The 17,202-nt window shown below is 63.9% G+C and overlaps 3 protein-coding genes across 3 annotated transcripts; all 3 read right to left on the bottom strand.

The window, feature by feature from the left end:
- Window positions 1-331: 331 nt before the first annotated feature.
- On the bottom strand, window positions 332-3,842 carry LOC143164319 (E3 ubiquitin-protein ligase PHF7-like). The gene is made up of 9 exons (XM_076346785.1): window positions 3,833-3,842; window positions 3,409-3,500; window positions 3,218-3,319; window positions 2,879-3,003; window positions 2,480-2,749; window positions 2,149-2,262; window positions 1,878-1,996; window positions 1,379-1,693; window positions 332-423 (listed from the first exon to the last, which is right to left on the bottom strand). Exons 1-9 carry the CDS (start codon window positions 3,840-3,842, stop codon window positions 332-334), a joined length of 1,239 nt encoding a protein of 412 aa, XP_076202900.1.
- A 3,319-nt stretch (window positions 3,843-7,161) lies between these two features.
- LOC143164318 (E3 ubiquitin-protein ligase PHF7-like) lies at window positions 7,162-10,538 on the bottom strand. The gene is made up of 9 exons (XM_076346784.1): window positions 10,496-10,538; window positions 10,072-10,163; window positions 9,881-9,982; window positions 9,542-9,666; window positions 9,143-9,412; window positions 8,812-8,925; window positions 8,541-8,659; window positions 8,042-8,356; window positions 7,162-7,301 (listed from the first exon to the last, which is right to left on the bottom strand). The coding sequence occupies exons 1-9, from the start codon at window positions 10,536-10,538 to the stop codon at window positions 7,162-7,164; spliced, it is 1,320 nt and encodes a 439-aa protein (XP_076202899.1).
- Window positions 10,539-13,824: 3,286 nt separating this feature from the next.
- On the bottom strand, window positions 13,825-17,202 carry LOC143164317 (E3 ubiquitin-protein ligase PHF7-like). Its single transcript, XM_076346783.1, has 9 exons — window positions 17,160-17,202; window positions 16,735-16,826; window positions 16,544-16,645; window positions 16,205-16,329; window positions 15,806-16,075; window positions 15,475-15,588; window positions 15,204-15,322; window positions 14,705-15,019; window positions 13,825-13,964 (listed from the first exon to the last, which is right to left on the bottom strand). Exons 1-9 carry the CDS (start codon window positions 17,200-17,202, stop codon window positions 13,825-13,827), a joined length of 1,320 nt encoding a protein of 439 aa, XP_076202898.1.

Here is a 17,202-nt window from a genome sequence, read left to right as displayed (position 1 = left end):
GGAGACAGGCGGCGGTGCCGACTGGGCCGTGCCGGGCCACCCTCCCCGGGGGCGGGGGCAGGGGCAGAGACCCGCGGTCCCGGGGCTGGGTGTGAACTTGCCCCGGGGAAACTGAGCAGGCTGGGAGGCCAGCGAGGCCCGAAGCACACGGCCATGGCGCTGGGCAGCCGGCCAAGGCCAGCCCGCAAGGAGGGAGGTGTGGGGAAGGTGCTGCCAAGCCCCGGGAAGAAGACAACCCTCTGGGCCCAGCCCCTGACGCTGCCCCTCCAGAAAGGGAGAGGAGGAGACGGAGGAAGCCAACAAATCAGCGTGGAACCTCCCAGTGCCGAGATTAACGGCCAACTTTATTGTGCCGGTGGAGGGGGTTCAGGGCCAGCACTCGGGGACGGCGCACGGCTGGTCCCGTGGCGGCGTCCGGGCCGGCTGTAAGGATTTTGGGCCCGCCGTTGCAAGCGGGAGCGGTCTCGCGTCCGCACAGGCCCAGGGGCGCTGGAACGGCTGCTGCCCTGAAGTGGCGGGGAGCCGCAGGAGGAACCCGATGGCAGCTGGCTGGCGGTGCTGGGGCTGCTGGTCTCCGGTGCCGGGGAGCTGCAGGAGGACCCCGATGGCAGCTGGCTGGCGGTGCTGGGGCTGCTGGTCTCCGGTGCCGGGGAGCCGCAGGAGGACCCCGATGGCAGCTGGCTGGCAGTGCTGGGGCTGCTGGTCTCCGGTGCCGGGGAGCCGTGGGACAGCCCCAGCGCCGCCTGGCTCGTGGTGCTGCTCTCAGCACTTGGTGCTGGCGCGTGGCTGCTCTCACGGCATCTTCTGGGCCGGCTGTAGGGATTTTGGGCCCGACGGTTCATCCGGGAGCGGTTTCGCGTCCGCACAGGCCCAGGGGCGCTGGAACGGCTGCTGCCCTCGAGCACTGGGGAGCCGTGGGACGGCTCTAATACCGCACGGCTACCGGTGCTGGGGCTGCTGGTCTCCAGTGCTGGGGAGCTGCAGGAGGACCCCGATGACACCTGTCTGCCAGTGCTGGGGCTGCTGGTGTCGGGTGCCGGGGAGCCGTGGGACAGCCCCAGCGCCGCCTGGCTCGGGGTGCTGCTCTCAGCACTTGGTGCTGGTGCACGGCTGCTCTCACGCCGTCTTCTGGGCTGGCTGTCGGGCTTTTGGGCCCGACGCAGCCAGCGGGAGTGGTTTTGCATGCGGTCGGGCCCGGGGGGTCTGGAGCGGCTGCTGCCCTCGAGCACCTGGGAGCCGTGGGACGGCTGCAATACCGCACGGCTACTGGTGCTGGGGCTGCTGGTCTCCGGTGCTGGGGAGCCGTGGGACAGCCCCAGCACCACCTGGCTCGGGGTGCTGCTCTCAGCACTGGGTGCTGGCACACGGCTGCTCTCACGGCATCTTCTGGGCTGGCTGTCGGGCTTTTGGGCCCGACGCAGCCAGCGGGAGCGGCTTCGCGTGCGTTCAGGCCCAGGGGGTCTGGAGCGGCTGCTGCCCTCGAGCACTTGGGAGCCGTGGGACAGCCCTAATACCGCACGGCTACCGGTGCTGGGGCTGCTGGTCTCCGGTGCTGGGGAGCTGCAGGACCCCGATGGCACCTGGCTGGCGGTGCTGGGGCTGCTGGTGTCGGGTGCCGGGGAGCCGTGGGAAGGCCCCAGTCCTGACTGGCTAGTGGTACCGGGGCCGGCGAGCTCCGAGCTGGCACTGGAGGCTGTAAGGGGAAGCAGGAAGGTCAAGGGCACGGCCCCCCAGGCCCGGGGCAGGATAGGCCAGGGCGGTGCCCCCAGCCCTCCTGGAGCAGAGGGGCTCTGCCAAGCCCACCCTGGGCACCCGCTGGCAGGCCTTGCCTGGCCCCTGGCCCCAGCCCAGGGGCACCCGGGTGCTTTGCCTCTTACCGGTGCCCAGGCCAGCACAGCTGTTGCACTCCCAGCTGGCCGTGCTGTTCGTCAAGCAGGAGCAGCGTCTGTGGGTGCCCTCGGCAGCGCAGGAGCAGCACAGGAGCAGGTGCCAGGGCCTGGGGAAGCAAACGGGTTCATGGCTCTGAGGACAAAGTGACCGCAGCACGGGATTGTCCGGCAGAGTTCTTGTTCTTAGTCCTTGCGCTTCGAGCCCTTGGCGAGACAGGGATCCCGTGCAGAGCCCCGGGGTGCAGCTTTGGCAACTTACCCCTCTTCCTCTGCCTGCTCCCTGCCTCCTGGACAAAGGCACTCACTGGCATCGCAGCGGCTGTGCCTCTCGCTTAGTGCCGCGTATGCATGGCTGTTCTCCCATGATGGCAGTCTGATGGAGAAAGGAAAATTGATGAGCCCCGGCTGCCCCGGCACAAGGCAGATGCAGGGCGTCCCTGCTCTTCCCCCCCAGCCCTGTTTCCAAATCCTCCGTGAAGCTGAAGCCCAGACTCACGGGACAGTGGAGGGCCAGGACTGCTGGGGCAGGCCCTGGCACGGCACAGCGCTTGCACCCTCCTGTCTTGTGAGCTGGGAAGGAAAAAACCAACCTCCTGGGGAGTCGAATCCCCATGGTGAGCATTTCCATCAGAAATCGATATTCATTTTGACAATGCGGGCAGCAGAAGCAGGAGAAGCCAACGTGGATAGCCTGATTCTGGATGCAGCCCCTGTGGAACCAGGCGTGTTTGCACGCTGGGCACACCATGGTGCTGTAGGACTTTCTGTCCTCCACAGGGTCCAGGCAGATGAGGCAGGTGGTGTTCTCCTCCGGAGCCGCCTCCACTGCCTGCTCTGGGCGGTGCTCCCAGCAGAAGGACCTGGGGGGAAGAGGAAAGGGGTGGGCGAGGTGAGAAGCGCTGGGTCCTTCCGTGGTGGCGGCGAGGAGGGGAGAGGAGGTGTGAAGGAGCCCCAGATCGGCCTCCCCCACGAGGGCCGCCTGTCCTTACCTGTAGAGCCCAAAGAACTGGGTGGTGCATCCACCCTCCACGGCACAGGGGAGATGGAAGCTGCGGTCACAGCCCGTCTCCCGGCAGGTGATGGCAGCCCCGCTCTCGCCACAGACGAAGCAGCGCTGGAAAGAGCACAGCAGCCCCCATCAGCGGCAGCCTCAGGGCCTCCACAGCCAGCCCCACGCCTCCGGGCAGGGCGCAGGATGTGGCCGCTATGGGAGCAAGACTTTTGTCCCAGAGCTGCTTGGAAGGGCTGGGATTTCTTTCTCGGGGTCTGGGCTAAGCTCCCGCAAACCTCTCCTGGCACAAATCTCCCTGTTCTTGTCAGGTCCTCACCTTCTGCGCTGCCCGCTCGATTGTACGTTGAATGTCCTCAGGGAGAAATCCCATGAGTCCTACTTCCTCATCCTGTTGCTGAAAAAGCTCGTTGGCCAAAAACTGCAGAAGAGAAAAGACGAGGAGCTCATGAGGAGAGCGTGGCAGGGACAGCCTGTCGGAAAGCTGGAGGGAGCCCCGGAGAAACTCACCAGGCAAAACTCATGGGCACAGAGCCCTTGCTTCTCCAGTTTGCGCCCGCAGATATCTGGGTCGGCCTCTGCCCGGCGACACAGCAGGCATGCTGGAGGGGAGAGAGCAAATGCCACCGGGAATGAGCACCTCTGCGGGGCCGGGGGAAGCGTCCCTGAGGGATTGCCCCAAGGGCCTGCTCTGTCCCTGCCTAGCTGGCTGATGGGCAGGGCTGGAGGCCTTGGAGAGGAAGGGGGCACTGCGGGCACGGGTGTCCCAGCAGGTGCCCACTGCCCAGCCTGGGCCCCGCTCGCTGAGGAAAGGAGCGGCCCTGCCCCGGGGCGGCTGGGGAGCTCCTGCCTCCCCCTGCCACCGCTCTCGGCCCCACGCTGACCGCCCCGCCAACCCCTCTGCCAGGCTGCGGGAGGGATACTTTGCTCTCACCCTGCTCCATCGAGTCGGGGGCCTTCCGCTTCCTGGCGGACATGGCGCACGTCAACGGTGAGCGTTTGGAGAGTCCCTGTCCCAGCAGCGCCGGGGTGTCTCCTCCAACTGCTCCTCTGCTGACCCTGAGGGAGAAGCAGGACGCGGCTGAGGGAGAAGCGAGGCGCGGGCGAGCTTGCAGCCCAGGCCCAGAGCCCCGAGGTGTGGGGCCCCCCTCCTCCCTCGGCAGCCCCGCGCAAGGCCCGTCCCTCCCCTGCCCTCTCCTCACCTCACCAGGTCGCACTGACGCACGGCCTGAGCCCGGCGTTCCTTTTTGTGGGCTTGGCCCCGCGGGTCACCATGGCCGCTGTGACATCAGCACCGCTGGCCTGCGTGCGCCCCAAATACGGGCAGGGACGCCCTCGGCCACCGCCTCACAGGGGTGGGTGTGAAGTGCCGAGGCGGGGGCCCGAGCCCTCGGCGCCCATGCAACCGGGGCGGCTGCTCCTGCAGCAAGTGCAGAGTCAAATGCCAGGTCCCCCGGGGCAGCCGTCGAGGGTGGCACTGTTGGCCGAAAGGCGCTGTTCAGGCAGCGCGACTCCAGGGCTCCAGCCCTGGCCGAGGGAAATCTCTGCTCCTGGCCCCGGCACGGGGAGCGCTGCCAGCAGGTGGGGGAAGGTGATCCTTCCCCTCTGCGCCGCACCGGTAAGGCTGCATCTGCAGTACTGCCTCCGGTTCTGGGCTCCCCGGTACAGGGGACAGAAGGGACCTTTGAGCCTGGCCTGGGCTCACACATGCCACCCGCTCAGACGCGGTGGGTGGCCGGGGCACAGCACAGGACCTCAGGACGGCCCCTAAATGTCGCAGGTGGCCCAACATCTTTCCCCTGAACTCCTTAGGGCTTTGGTGATGTGCTGCCTCCAGAGCAAAAGGCAGCGGGACCGCGAGCTGGGGAGTCACGGCGGAAATGGCCTTTTTCCATGGCAATAAGCTGCCTTTCAGAGTCAGCGTGAGCCTTTCCTTGGCGGGGTAGGAAACCGCAAGTGGCTGTGGGGCAGCTTCGGAGGCGGTGGGTGGGAGTGTTGATCTGTTTGAGGGTGGACAGGCTCGACAGAGAGGGATCTGGACAGGCTGGATCGATGCGCCGAGGGTTGTCAAGCATTGGCACAGGCTGCCCAGGGAAGTGGTTGAGTCACCACCCCTGGAGGCATTTAAAAGACGTGTAGACGTGGCGCTCAGGGACATGGTTTAGTGGTGGACTTGGCAGTGTCAGGTTAACGCTTGGACTCGATGATCTTAAGGGTCTTTTCCAACCTAAATGATTCAATTATTGCTTATGCACCATTTGATTGCCATTTGATTTTCATTCAACCATCGATTAATTACCATCTGATCATCGCTTAATCATTAATAAACCCCTTTTAGTTAACCCCACAAGGATGACTTCTCTGAATAATTCACCTGCGACACCAGGACAAAACCCAGACGGTGTCTCAGGCACGACCAGAGTAGGACAAAAGGAATGCGAAATCCAGTATCGGAGAATCCAGGCATCCAGGTCCGACATGCAACTCGGGACCGAGACAGAAACCGGAAACCCCAAGAAGCCCGTCTGCAATACTCGCTGGCTGACGCTGCTGAGAGTGACCAGAGGCTTCCCAGGCTGCCTCCTTCAGCTCCTGCTTTTAGCGTGTCCTCAGCCATCCTCTTCTACCAGCCACCTCCCAAGACAAACTCTGGTGCTCAGGGTTTCCTTCTCACCAGGCTTTCTGAGATTTCGCTCGGCCTTCCGACGCCAGGGCATTGCAGAGCTCCGTTAGCTAGATGCCGACAGAGGTGAACGGTGCCAGGGAACAAGCACCTCGGTTCAGAGCGAGGCTGTGCACGACCACAGCTCTTTGACCAGCTCCGTTGGAGCTCCGTTGCTCGGGAGTGCCTCGGAGCTCCCATCGCAATCCCCCTGAAGAGCACTGCCTCTTCTGGCCATGTCTAGACCTCACGTCTTCCCAGTCACAGCAGTCAAGAATAGAAGGACAAAGTGCTGCCACCCAAGTTCTCTTTTGGACCCCCTATACCTCCTTTCCTTCCTCATTGCCTCTTCGTTGGCAGAAAAGCCCATCAGGCCTCCCGGGTTCCCCTGCCTTCCTCAGAGAGGACAGCTGCTCCCTACTTTAATGGATCGACTGTCATGCTGCATTAAGGCCTATTATCAGGCACGCACCGTAAGACCACCTGTGGTTTGCCTGAAGAGCAGAGGGCTGTTCAGACCTGTACAGCCACCCGACGGGATTCCCTTTGCGCTTTGGTCACCATTCTTCTTTGATCCAGCCTTCTAGCTCTCCGCCAACTTCCACAGAGCTGTTCAGCAGTCACTCTGCAACCAAATCTTTTCTCCTTCCTGCGCTAGAAAGGTACTTGCTGGTCTCCAACAGGAGGGAAATCCTTTTGGGTGGCTGACATTTCCCAGGCCCCTTGTTACCCTCCCGTAGAGCACATGTGATTTTTTTGCTCTAAAGGGCGTCTGACGGGACTCAAGCCCTCAGTAAGAGGTACTGCTCTGACTCTCCTGAGCTCTCTGGAGTAAATGCCTTACCCGGTGTTTGCAATCCCTCTTAAAAAGGATTTCTTGGCTTATACCGCAAGAGGGAAGCCTTCAGTTGGTACAGCAGCAATCCCGTTGGGGAACAGGACCCGGAACTGGGGAACGGGGAATGCCCTTTGCCTACTGTAGAAACACAATCTACAGAAATCTTCATGCCACAAATACAGACGTGACACCGAACTGAACTTTTAAAGAAGAGCAGCTTTGCCACTTTGGCACAATTCTCACTAGCCTAGGCAACGAGGACAGGAAGTTGGTTAGAGCCTTGTCCAGAACGAAACAGAGTTGAAGCGTGTCAAAAGTCGCCGGGGCCGGGGCGCGTGATTTTGGGGGGCGAGCCGCGAGGGCCATGCCGGGTGGGTGGGCGCAGCCCACATTGGCGGGAGACAGGCGGCGGTGCCGACTGGGCCGTGCCGGGCCACCCTCCCCGGGGGCGGGGGCAGGGGCAGAGACCCGCGGTCCCGGGGCTGGGTGTGAACTTGCCCCGGGGAAACTGAGCAGGCTGGGAGGCCAGCGAGGCCCGAAGCACACGGCCATGGCGCTGGGCAGCCGGCCAAGGCCAGCCCGCAAGGAGGGAGGTGTGGGGAAGGTGCTGCCAAGCCCCGGGAAGAAGACAACCCTCTGGGCCCAGCCCCTGACGCTGCCCCTCCAGAAAGGGAGAGGAGGAGACGGAGGAAGCCAACAAATCAGCGTGGAACCTCCCAGTGCCGAGATTAACGGCCAACTTTATTGTGCCGGTGGAGGGGGTTCAGGGCCAGCACTCGGGGACGGCGCACGGCTGGTCCCGTGGCGGCGTCCGGGCCGGCTGTAAGGATTTTGGGCCCGACGTTGCAAGCGGGAGCGGTCTCGCGTCCGCACAGGCCCAGGGGCGCTGGAACGGCTGCTGCCCTGAAGTGGCGGGGAGCTGCAGGAGGAACCCGATGGCAGCTGGCTGGCGGTGCTGGGGCTGCTGGTCTCCGGTGCCGGGGAGCCGTGGGACAGCCCCAGCGCCGCCTGGCTCGTGGTGCTGCTCTCAGCACTTGGTGCTGGCGCGTGGCTGCTCTCACGGCATCTTCTGGGCCGGCTGTAGGGATTTTGGGCCCGACGGTTCATCCGGGAGCGGTTTCGCGTCCGCACAGGCCCAGGGGCGCTGGAACGGCTGCTGCCCTCGAGCACTGGGGAGCCGTGGGACGGCTCTAATACCGCACGGCTACCGGTGCTGGGGCTGCTGGTCTCCAGTGCTGGGGAGCTGCAGGAGGACCCCGATGACACCTGTCTGCCAGTGCTGGGGCTGCTGGTGTCGGGTGCCGGGGAGCCGTGGGACAGCCCCAGCGCCGCCTGGCTCGGGGTGCTGCTCTCAGCACTTGGTGCTGGTGCACGGCTGCTCTCACGCCGTCTTCTGGGCTGGCTGTCGGGCTTTTGGGCCCGACGCAGCCAGCGGGAGTGGTTTTGCATGCGGTCGGGCCCGGGGGGTCTGGAGCGGCTGCTGCCCTCGAGCACCTGGGAGCCGTGGGACGGCTGCAATACCGCACGGCTACTGGTGCTGGGGCTGCTGGTCTCCGGTGCTGGGGAGCCGTGGGACAGCCCCAGCACCACCTGGCTCGGGGTGCTGCTCTCAGCACTGGGTGCTGGCACGCGGCTGCTCTCACGGCATCTTCTGGGCTGGCTGTCGGGCTTTTGGGCCCGACGCAGCCAGCGGGAGCGGCTTCGCGTGCGTTCAGGCCCAGGGGGTCTGGAGCGGCTGCTGCCCTCGAGCACTTGGGAGCCGTGGGACAGCCCTAATACCGCACGGCTACCGGTGCTGGGGCTGCTGGTCTCCGGTGCTGGGGAGCTGCAGGACCCCGATGGCACCTGGCTGGCGGTGCTGGGGCTGCTGGTGTCGGGTGCCGGGGAGCCGTGGGAAGGCCCCAGTCCTGACTGGCTAGTGGTACCGGGGCCGGCGAGCTCCAAGCTGGCACTGGAGGCTGTAAGGGGAAGCAGGAAGGTCAAGGGCACGGCCCCCCAGGCCCGGGGCAGGATAGGCCAGGGCGGTGCCCCCAGCCCTCCTGGAGCAGAGGGGCTCTGCCAAGCCCACCCTGGGCACCCGCTGGCAGGCCTTGCCTGGCCCCTGGCCCCAGCCCAGGGGCACCCGGGTGCTTTGCCTCTTACCGGTGCCCAGGCCAGCACAGCTGTTGCACTCCCAGCTGGCCGTGCTGTTCGTCAAGCAGGAGCAGCGTCTGTGGGTGCCCTCGGCAGCGCAGGAGCAGCACAGGAGCAGGTGCCAGGGCCTGGGGAAGCAAACGGGTTCATGGCTCTGAGGACAAAGTGACCGCAGCACGGGATTGTCCGGCAGAGTTCTTGTTCTTAGTCCTTGCGCTTCGAGCCCTTGGCGAGACAGGGATCCCGTGCAGAGCCCCGGGGTGCAGCTTTGGCAACTTACCCCTCTTCCTCTGCCTGCTCCCTGCCTCCTGGACAAAGGCACTCACTGGCATCGCAGCGGCTGTGCCTCTCGCTTAGTGCCGCGTATGCATGGCTGTTCTCCCATGATGGCAGTCTGATGGAGAAAGGAAAATTGATGAGCCCCTGCTGCCCCGGCACAAGGCAGATGCAGGGCGTCCCTGCTCTTCCCCCCCGGCCCTGTTTCCAAATCCTCCGTGAAGCTGAAGCCCAGACTCACGGGACAGTGGAGGGCCAGGACTGCTGGGGCAGGCCCTGGCACGGCACAGCGCTTGCACCCTCCTGTCTTGTGAGCTGGGAAGGAAAAAACCAACCTCCTGGGGAGTCGAATCCCCATGGTGAGCATTTCCATCAGAAATCGATATTCATTTTGACAATGCGGGCAGCAGAAGCAGGAGAAGCCAACGTGGATAGCCTGATTCTGGATGCAGCCCCTGTGGAACCAGGCGTGTTTGCACGCTGGGCACACCATGGTGCTGTAGGACTTTCTGTCCTCCACAGGGTCCAGGCAGATGAGGCAGGTGGTGTTCTCCTCCGGAGCCGCCTCCACTGCCTGCTCTGGGCGGTGCTCCCAGCAGAAGGACCTGGGGGGAAGAGGAAAGGGGTGGGCGAGGTGAGAAGCGCTGGGTCCTTCCGTGGTGGCGGCGAGGAGGGGAGAGGAGGTGTGAAGGAGCCCCAGATCGGCCTCCCCCACGAGGGCCGCCTGTCCTTACCTGTAGAGCCCAAAGAACTGGGTGGTGCATCCACCCTCCACGGCACAGGGGAGATGGAAGCTGCGGTCACAGCCCATCTCCCGGCAGGTGATGGCAGCCCCGCTCTCGCCACAGACGAAGCAGCGCTGGAAAGAGCACAGCAGCCCCCATCAGCGGCAGCCTCAGGGCCTCCACAGCCAGCCCCACGCCTCCGGGCAGGGCGCAGGATGTGGCCGCTATGGGAGCAAGACTTTTGTCCCAGAGCTGCTTGGAAGGGCTGGGATTTCTTTCTCGGGGTCTGGGCTAAGCTCCCGCAAACCTCTCCTGGCACAAATCTCCCTGTTCTTGTCAGGTCCTCACCTTCTGCGCTGCCCGCTCGATTGTACGTTGAATGTCCTCAGGGAGAAATCCCATGAGTCCTACTTCCTCATCCTGTTGCTGAAAAAGCTCGTTGGCCAAAAACTGCAGAAGAGAAAAGACGAGGAGCTCATGAGGAGAGCGTGGCAGGGACAGCCTGTCGGAAAGCTGGAGGGAGCCCCGGAGAAACTCACCAGGCAAAACTCATGGGCACAGAGCCCTTGCTTCTCCAGTTTGCGCCCGCAGATATCTGGGTCGGCCTCTGCCCGGCGACACAGCAGGCATGCTGGAGGGGAGAGAGCAAATGCCACCGGGAATGAGCACCTCTGCGGGGCCGGGGGAAGCGTCCCTGAGGGATTGCCCCAAGGGCCTGCTCTGTCCCTGCCTAGCTGGCTGATGGGCAGGGCTGGAGGCCTTGGAGAGGAAGGGGGCACTGCGGGCACGGGTGTCCCAGCAGGTGCCCACTGCCCAGCCTGGGCCCCGCTCGCTGAGGAAAGGAGCGGCCCTGCCCCGGGGCGGCTGGGGAGCTCCTGCCTCCCCCTGCCACCGCTCTCGGCCCCACGCTGACCGCCCCGCCAACCCCTCTGCCAGGCTGCGGGAGGGATACTTTGCTCTCACCCTGCTCCATCGAGTCGGGGGCCTTCCGCTTCCTGGCGGACATGGCGCACGTCAACGGTGAGCGTTTGGAGAGTCCCTGTCCCAGCAGCGCCGGGGTGTCTCCTCCAACTGCTCCTCTGCTGACCCTGAGGGAGAAGCAGGACGCGGCTGAGGGAGAAGCGAGGCGCGGGCGAGCTTGCAGCCCAGGCCCAGAGCCCCGAGGTGTGGGGCCCCCCTCCTCCCTCGGCAGCCCCGCGCAAGGCCCGTCCCTCCCCTGCCCTCTCCTCACCTCACCAGGTCGCACTGACGCACGGCCTGAGCCCGGCGTTCCTTTTTGTGGGCTTGGCCCCGCGGGTCACCATGGCCGCTGTGACATCAGCACCGCTGGCCTGCGTGCGCCCCAAATACGGGCAGGGACGCCCTCGGCCACCGCCTCACAGGGGTGGGTGTGAAGTGCCGAGGCGGGGGCCCGAGCCCTCGGCACCCATGCAACCGGGGCGGCTGCTCCTGCAGCAAGTGCAGAGTCAAATGCCAGGTCCCCCGGGGCAGCCGTCGAGGGTGGCACTGTTGGCCGAAAGGCGCTGTTCAGGCAGCGCGACTCCAGGGCTCCAGCCCTGGCCGAGGGAAATCTCTGCTCCTGGCCCCGGCACGGGGAGCGCTGCCAGCAGGTGGGGGAAGGTGATCCTTCCCCTCTGCGCCGCACCGGTAAGGCTGCATCTGCAGTACTGCCTCCGGTTCTGGGCTCCCCGGTACAGGGGACAGAAGGGACCTTTGAGCCTGGCCTGGGCTCACACATGCCACCCGCTCAGACGCGGTGGGTGGCCGGGGCACAGCACAGGACCTCAGGACGGCCCCTAAATGTCGCAGGTGGCCCAACATCTTTCCCCTGAACTCCTTAGGGCTTTGGTGATGTGCTGCCTCCAGAGCAAAAGGCAGCGGGACCGCGAGCTGGGGAGTCACGGCGGAAATGGCCTTTTTCCATGGCAATAAGCTGCCTTTCAGAGTCAGCGTGAGCCTTTCCTTGGCGGGGTAGGAAACCGCAAGTGGCTGTGGGGCAGCTTCGGAGGCGGTGGGTGGGAGTGTTGATCTGTTTGAGGGTGGACAGGCTCGACAGAGAGGGATCTGGACAGGCTGGATCGATGCGCCGAGGGTTGTCAAGCATTGGCACAGGCTGCCCAGGGAAGTGGTTGAGTCACCACCCCTGGAGGCATTTAAAAGACGTGTAGACGTGGCGCTCAGGGACATGGTTTAGTGGTGGACTTGGCAGTGTCAGGTTAACGCTTGGACTCGATGATCTTAAGGGTCTTTTCCAACCTAAATGATTCAATTATTGCTTATGCACCATTTGATTGCCATTTGATTTTCATTCAACCATCGATTAATTACCATCTGATCATCGCTTAATCATTAATAAACCCCTTTTAGTTAACCCCACAAGGATGACTTCTCTGAATAATTCACCTGCGACACCAGGACAAAACCCAGACGGTGTCTCAGGCACGACCAGAGTAGGACAAAAGGAATGCGAAATCCAGTATCGGAGAATCCAGGCATCCAGGTCCGACATGCAACTCGGGACCGAGACAGAAACCGGAAACCCCAAGAAGCCCGTCTGCAATACTCGCTGGCTGACGCTGCTGAGAGTGACCAGAGGCTTCCCAGGCTGCCTCCTTCAGCTCCTGCTTTTAGCGTGTCCTCAGCCATCCTCTTCTACCAGCCACCTCCCAAGACAAACTCTGGTGCTCAGGGTTTCCTTCTCACCAGGCTTTCTGAGATTTCGCTCGGCCTTCCGACGCCAGGGCATTGCAGAGCTCCGTTAGCTAGATGCCGACAGAGGTGAACGGTGCCAGGGAACAAGCACCTCGGTTCAGAGCGAGGCTGTGCACGACCACAGCTCTTTGACCAGCTCCGTTGGAGCTCCGTTGCTCGGGAGTGCCTCGGAGCTCCCATCGCAATCCCCCTGAAGAGCACTGCCTCTTCTGGCCATGTCTAGACCTCACGTCTTCCCAGTCACAGCAGTCAAGAATAGAAGGACAAAGTGCTGCCACCCAAGTTCTCTTTTGGACCCCCTATACCTCCTTTCCTTCCTCATTGCCTCTTCGTTGGCAGAAAAGCCCATCAGGCCTCCCGGGTTCCCCTGCCTTCCTCAGAGAGGACAGCTGCTCCCTACTTTAATGGATCGACTGTCATGCTGCATTAAGGCCTATTATCAGGCACGCACCGTAAGACCACCTGTGGTTTGCCTGAAGAGCAGAGGGCTGTTCAGACCTGTACAGCCACCCGACGGGATTCCCTTTGCGCTTTGGTCACCATTCTTCTTTGATCCAGCCGTCTAGCTCTCCGCCAACTTCCACAGAGCTGTTCAGCAGTCACTCTGCAACCAAATCTTTTCTCCTTCCTGCGCTAGAAAGGTACTTGCTGGTCTCCAACAGGAGGGAAATCCTTTTGGGTGGCTGACATTTCCCAGGCCCCTTGTTACCCTCCCGTAGAGCACATGTGATTTTTTTGCTCTAAAGGGCGTCTGACGGGACTCAAGCCCTCAGTAAGAGGTACTGCTCTGACTCTCCTGAGCTCTCTGGAGTAAATTCCTTACCCGGTGTTTGCAATCCCTCTTAAAAAGGATTTCTTGGCTTATACCGCAAGAGGGAAGCCTTCAGTTGGTACAGCAGCAATCCCGTTGGGGAACAGGACCCGGAACTGGGGAACGGGGAATGCCCTTTGCCTACTGTAGAAACACAATCTACAGAAATCTTCATGCCACAAATACAGACGTGACACCGAACTGAACTTTTAAAGAAGAGCAGCTTTGCCACTTTGGCACAATTCTCACTAGCCTAGGCAACGAGGACAGGAAGTTGGTTAGAGCCTTGTCCAGAACGAAACAGAGTTGAAGCGTGTCAAAAGTCGCCGGGGCCGGGGCGCGTGATTTTGGGGGGCGAGCCGCGAGGGCCATGCCGGGTGGGTGGGCGCAGCCCACATTGGCGGGAGACAGGCGGCGGTGCCGACTGGGCCGTGCCGGGCCACCCTCCCCGGGGGCGGGGGCAGGGGCAGAGACCCGCGGTCCCGGGGCTGGGTGTGAACTTGCCCCGGGGAAACTGAGCAGGCTGGGAGGCCAGCGAGGCCCGAAGCACACGGCCATGGCGCTGGGCAGCCGGCCAAGGCCAGCCCGCAAGGAGGGAGGTGTGGGGAAGGTGCTGCCAAGCCCCGGGAAGAAGACAACCCTCTGGGCCCAGCCCCTGACGCTGCCCCTCCAGAAAGGGAGAGGAGGAGACGGAGGAAGCCAACAAATCAGCGTGGAACCTCCCAGTGCCGAGATTAACGGCCAACTTTATTGTGCCGGTGGAGGGGGTTCAGGGCCAGCACTCGGGGACGGCGCACGGCTGGTCCCGTGGCGGCGTCCGGGCCGGCTGTAAGGATTTTGGGCCCGACGTTGCAAGCGGGAGCGGTCTCGCGTCCGCACAGGCCCAGGGGCGCTGGAACGGCTGCTGCCCTGAAGTGGCGGGGAGCCGCAGGAGGAACCCGATGGCAGCTGGCTGGCGGTGCTGGGGCTGCTGGTCTCCGGTGCCGGGGAGCCGTGGGACAGCCCCAGCGCCGCCTGGCTCGTGGTGCTGCTCTCAGCACTTGGTGCTGGCGCGTGGCTGCTCTCACGGCATCTTCTGGGCCGGCTGTAGGGATTTTGGGCCCGACGGTTCATCCGGGAGCGGTTTCGCGTCCGCACAGGCCCAGGGGCGCTGGAACGGCTGCTGCCCTCGAGCACTGGGGAGCCGTGGGACGGCTCTAATACCGCACGGCTACCGGTGCTGGGGCTGCTGGTCTCCAGTGCTGGGGAGCTGCAGGAGGACCCCGATGACACCTGTCTGCCAGTGCTGGGGCTGCTGGTGTCGGGTGCCGGGGAGCCGTGGGACAGCCCCAGCGCCGCCTGGCTCGGGGTGCTGCTCTCAGCACTTGGTGCTGGTGCACGGCTGCTCTCACGCCGTCTTCTGGGCTGGCTGTCGGGCTTTTGGGCCCGACGCAGCCAGCGGGAGTGGTTTTGCATGCGGTCGGGCCCGGGGGGTCTGGAGCGGCTGCTGCCCTCGAGCACCTGGGAGCCGTGGGACGGCTGCAATACCGCACGGCTACTGGTGCTGGGGCTGCTGGTCTCCGGTGCTGGGGAGCCGTGGGACAGCCCCAGCACCACCTGGCTCGGGGTGCTGCTCTCAGCACTGGGTGCTGGCACGCGGCTGCTCTCACGGCATCTTCTGGGCTGGCTGTCGGGCTTTTGGGCCCGACGCAGCCAGCGGGAGCGGCTTCGCGTGCGTTCAGGCCCAGGGGGTCTGGAGCGGCTGCTGCCCTCGAGCACTTGGGAGCCGTGGGACAGCCCTAATACCGCACGGCTACCGGTGCTGGGGCTGCTGGTCTCCGGTGCTGGGGAGCTGCAGGACCCCGATGGCACCTGGCTGGCGGTGCTGGGGCTGCTGGTGTCGGGTGCCGGGGAGCCGTGGGAAGGCCCCAGTCCTGACTGGCTAGTGGTACCGGGGCCGGCGAGCTCCGAGCTGGCACTGGAGGCTGTAAGGGGAAGCAGGAAGGTCAAGGGCACGGCCCCCCAGGCCCGGGGCAGGATAGGCCAGGGCGGTGCCCCCAGCCCTCCTGGAGCAGAGGGGCTCTGCCAAGCCCACCCTGGGCACCCGCTGGCAGGCCTTGCCTGGCCCCTGGCCCCAGCCCAGGGGCACCCGGGTGCTTTGCCTCTTACCGGTGCCCAGGCCAGCACAGCTGTTGCACTCCCAGCTGGCCGTGCTGTTCGTCAAGCAGGAGCAGCGTCTGTGGGTGCCCTCGGCAGCGCAGGAGCAGCACAGGAGCAGGTGCCAGGGCCTGGGGAAGCAAACGGGTTCATGGCTCTGAGGACAAAGTGACCGCAGCACGGGATTGTCCGGCAGAGTTCTTGTTCTTAGTCCTTGTGCTTCGAGCCCTTGGCGAGACAGGGATCCCGTGCAGAGCCCCGGGGTGCAGCTTTGGCAACTTACCCCTCTTCCTCTGCCTGCTCCCTGCCTCCTGGACAAAGGCACTCACTGGCATCGCAGCGGCTGTGCCTCTCGCTTAGTGCCGCGTATGCATGGCTGTTCTCCCATGATGGCAGTCTGATGGAGAAAGGAAAATTGATGAGCCCCTGCTGCCCCGGCACAAGGCAGATGCAGGGCGTCCCTGCTCTTCCCCCCCGGCCCTGTTTCCAAATCCTCCGTGAAGCTGAAGCCCAGACTCACGGGACAGTGGAGGGCCAGGACTGCTGGGGCAGGCCCTGGCACGGCACAGCGCTTGCACCCTCCTGTCTTGTGAGCTGGGAAGGAAAAAACCAACCTCCTGGGGAGTCGAATCCCCATGGTGAGCATTTCCATCAGAAATCGATATTCATTTTGACAATGCGGGCAGCAGAAGCAGGAGAAGCCAACGTGGATAGCCTGATTCTGGATGCAGCCCCTGTGGAACCAGGCGTGTTTGCACGCTGGGCACACCATGGTGCTGTAGGACTTTCTGTCCTCCACAGGGTCCAGGCAGATGAGGCAGGTGGTGTTCTCCTCCGGAGCCGCCTCCACTGCCTGCTCTGGGCGGTGCTCCCAGCAGAAGGACCTGGGGGGAAGAGGAAAGGGGTGGGCGAGGTGAGAAGCGCTGGGTCCTTCCGTGGTGGCGGCGAGGAGGGGAGAGGAGGTGTGAAGGAGCCCCAGATCGGCCTCCCCCACGAGGGCCGCCTGTCCTTACCTGTAGAGCCCAAAGAACTGGGTGGTGCATCCACCCTCCACGGCACAGGGGAGATGGAAGCTGCGGTCACAGCCCGTCTCCCGGCAGGTGATGGCAGCCCCGCTCTCGCCACAGACGAAGCAGCGCTGGAAAGAGCACAGCAGCCCCCATCAGCGGCAGCCTCAGGGCCTCCACAGCCAGCCCCACGCCTCCGGGCAGGGCGCAGGATGTGGCCGCTATGGGAGCAAGACTTTTGTCCCAGAGCTGCTTGGAAGGGCTGGGATTTCTTTCTCGGGGTCTGGGCTAAGCTCCCGCAAACCTCTCCTGGCACAAATCTCCCTGTTCTTGTCAGGTCCTCACCTTCTGCGCTGCCCGCTCGATTGTACGTTGAATGTCCTCAGGGAGAAATCCCATGAGTCCTACTTCCTCATCCTGTTGCTGAAAAAGCTCGTTGGCCAAAAACTGCAGAAGAGAAAAGACGAGGAGCTCATGAGGAGAGCGTGGCAGGGACAGCCTGTCGGAAAGCTGGAGGGAGCCCCGGAGAAACTCACCAGGCAAAACTCATGGGCACAGAGCCCTTGCTTCTCCAGTTTGCGCCCGCAGATATCTGGGTCGGCCTCTGCCCGGCGACACAGCAGGCATGCTGGAGGGGAGAGAGCAAATGCCACCGGGAATGAGCACCTCTGCGGGGCCGGGGGAAGCGTCCCTGAGGGATTGCCCCAAGGGCCTGCTCTGTCCCTGCCTAGCTGGCTGATGGGCAGGGCTGGAGGCCTTGGAGAGGAAGGGGGCACTGCGGGCACGGGTGTCCCAGCAGGTGCCCACTGCCCAGCCTGGGCCCCGCTCGCTGAGGAAAGGAGCGGCCCTGCCCCGGGGGCGGCTGGGGAGCTCCTGCCTCCCCCTGCCACCGCTCTCGGCCCCACGCTGACCGCCCCGCCAACCCCTCTGCCAGGCTGCGGGAGGGATACTTTGCTCTCACCCTGCTCCATCGAGTCGGGGGCCTTCCGCTTCCTGGCGGACAT

The sequence above is a fragment of the Aptenodytes patagonicus genome, chromosome 8 (assembly GCF_965638725.1).
Source record: "Aptenodytes patagonicus chromosome 8, bAptPat1.pri.cur, whole genome shotgun sequence".
Taxonomy (NCBI): Eukaryota; Metazoa; Chordata; class Aves; order Sphenisciformes; family Spheniscidae; genus Aptenodytes; species Aptenodytes patagonicus.
Note: the sequence above shows the minus strand (reverse complement) of the source record. Positions and strands in the feature narration are given on the sequence as shown.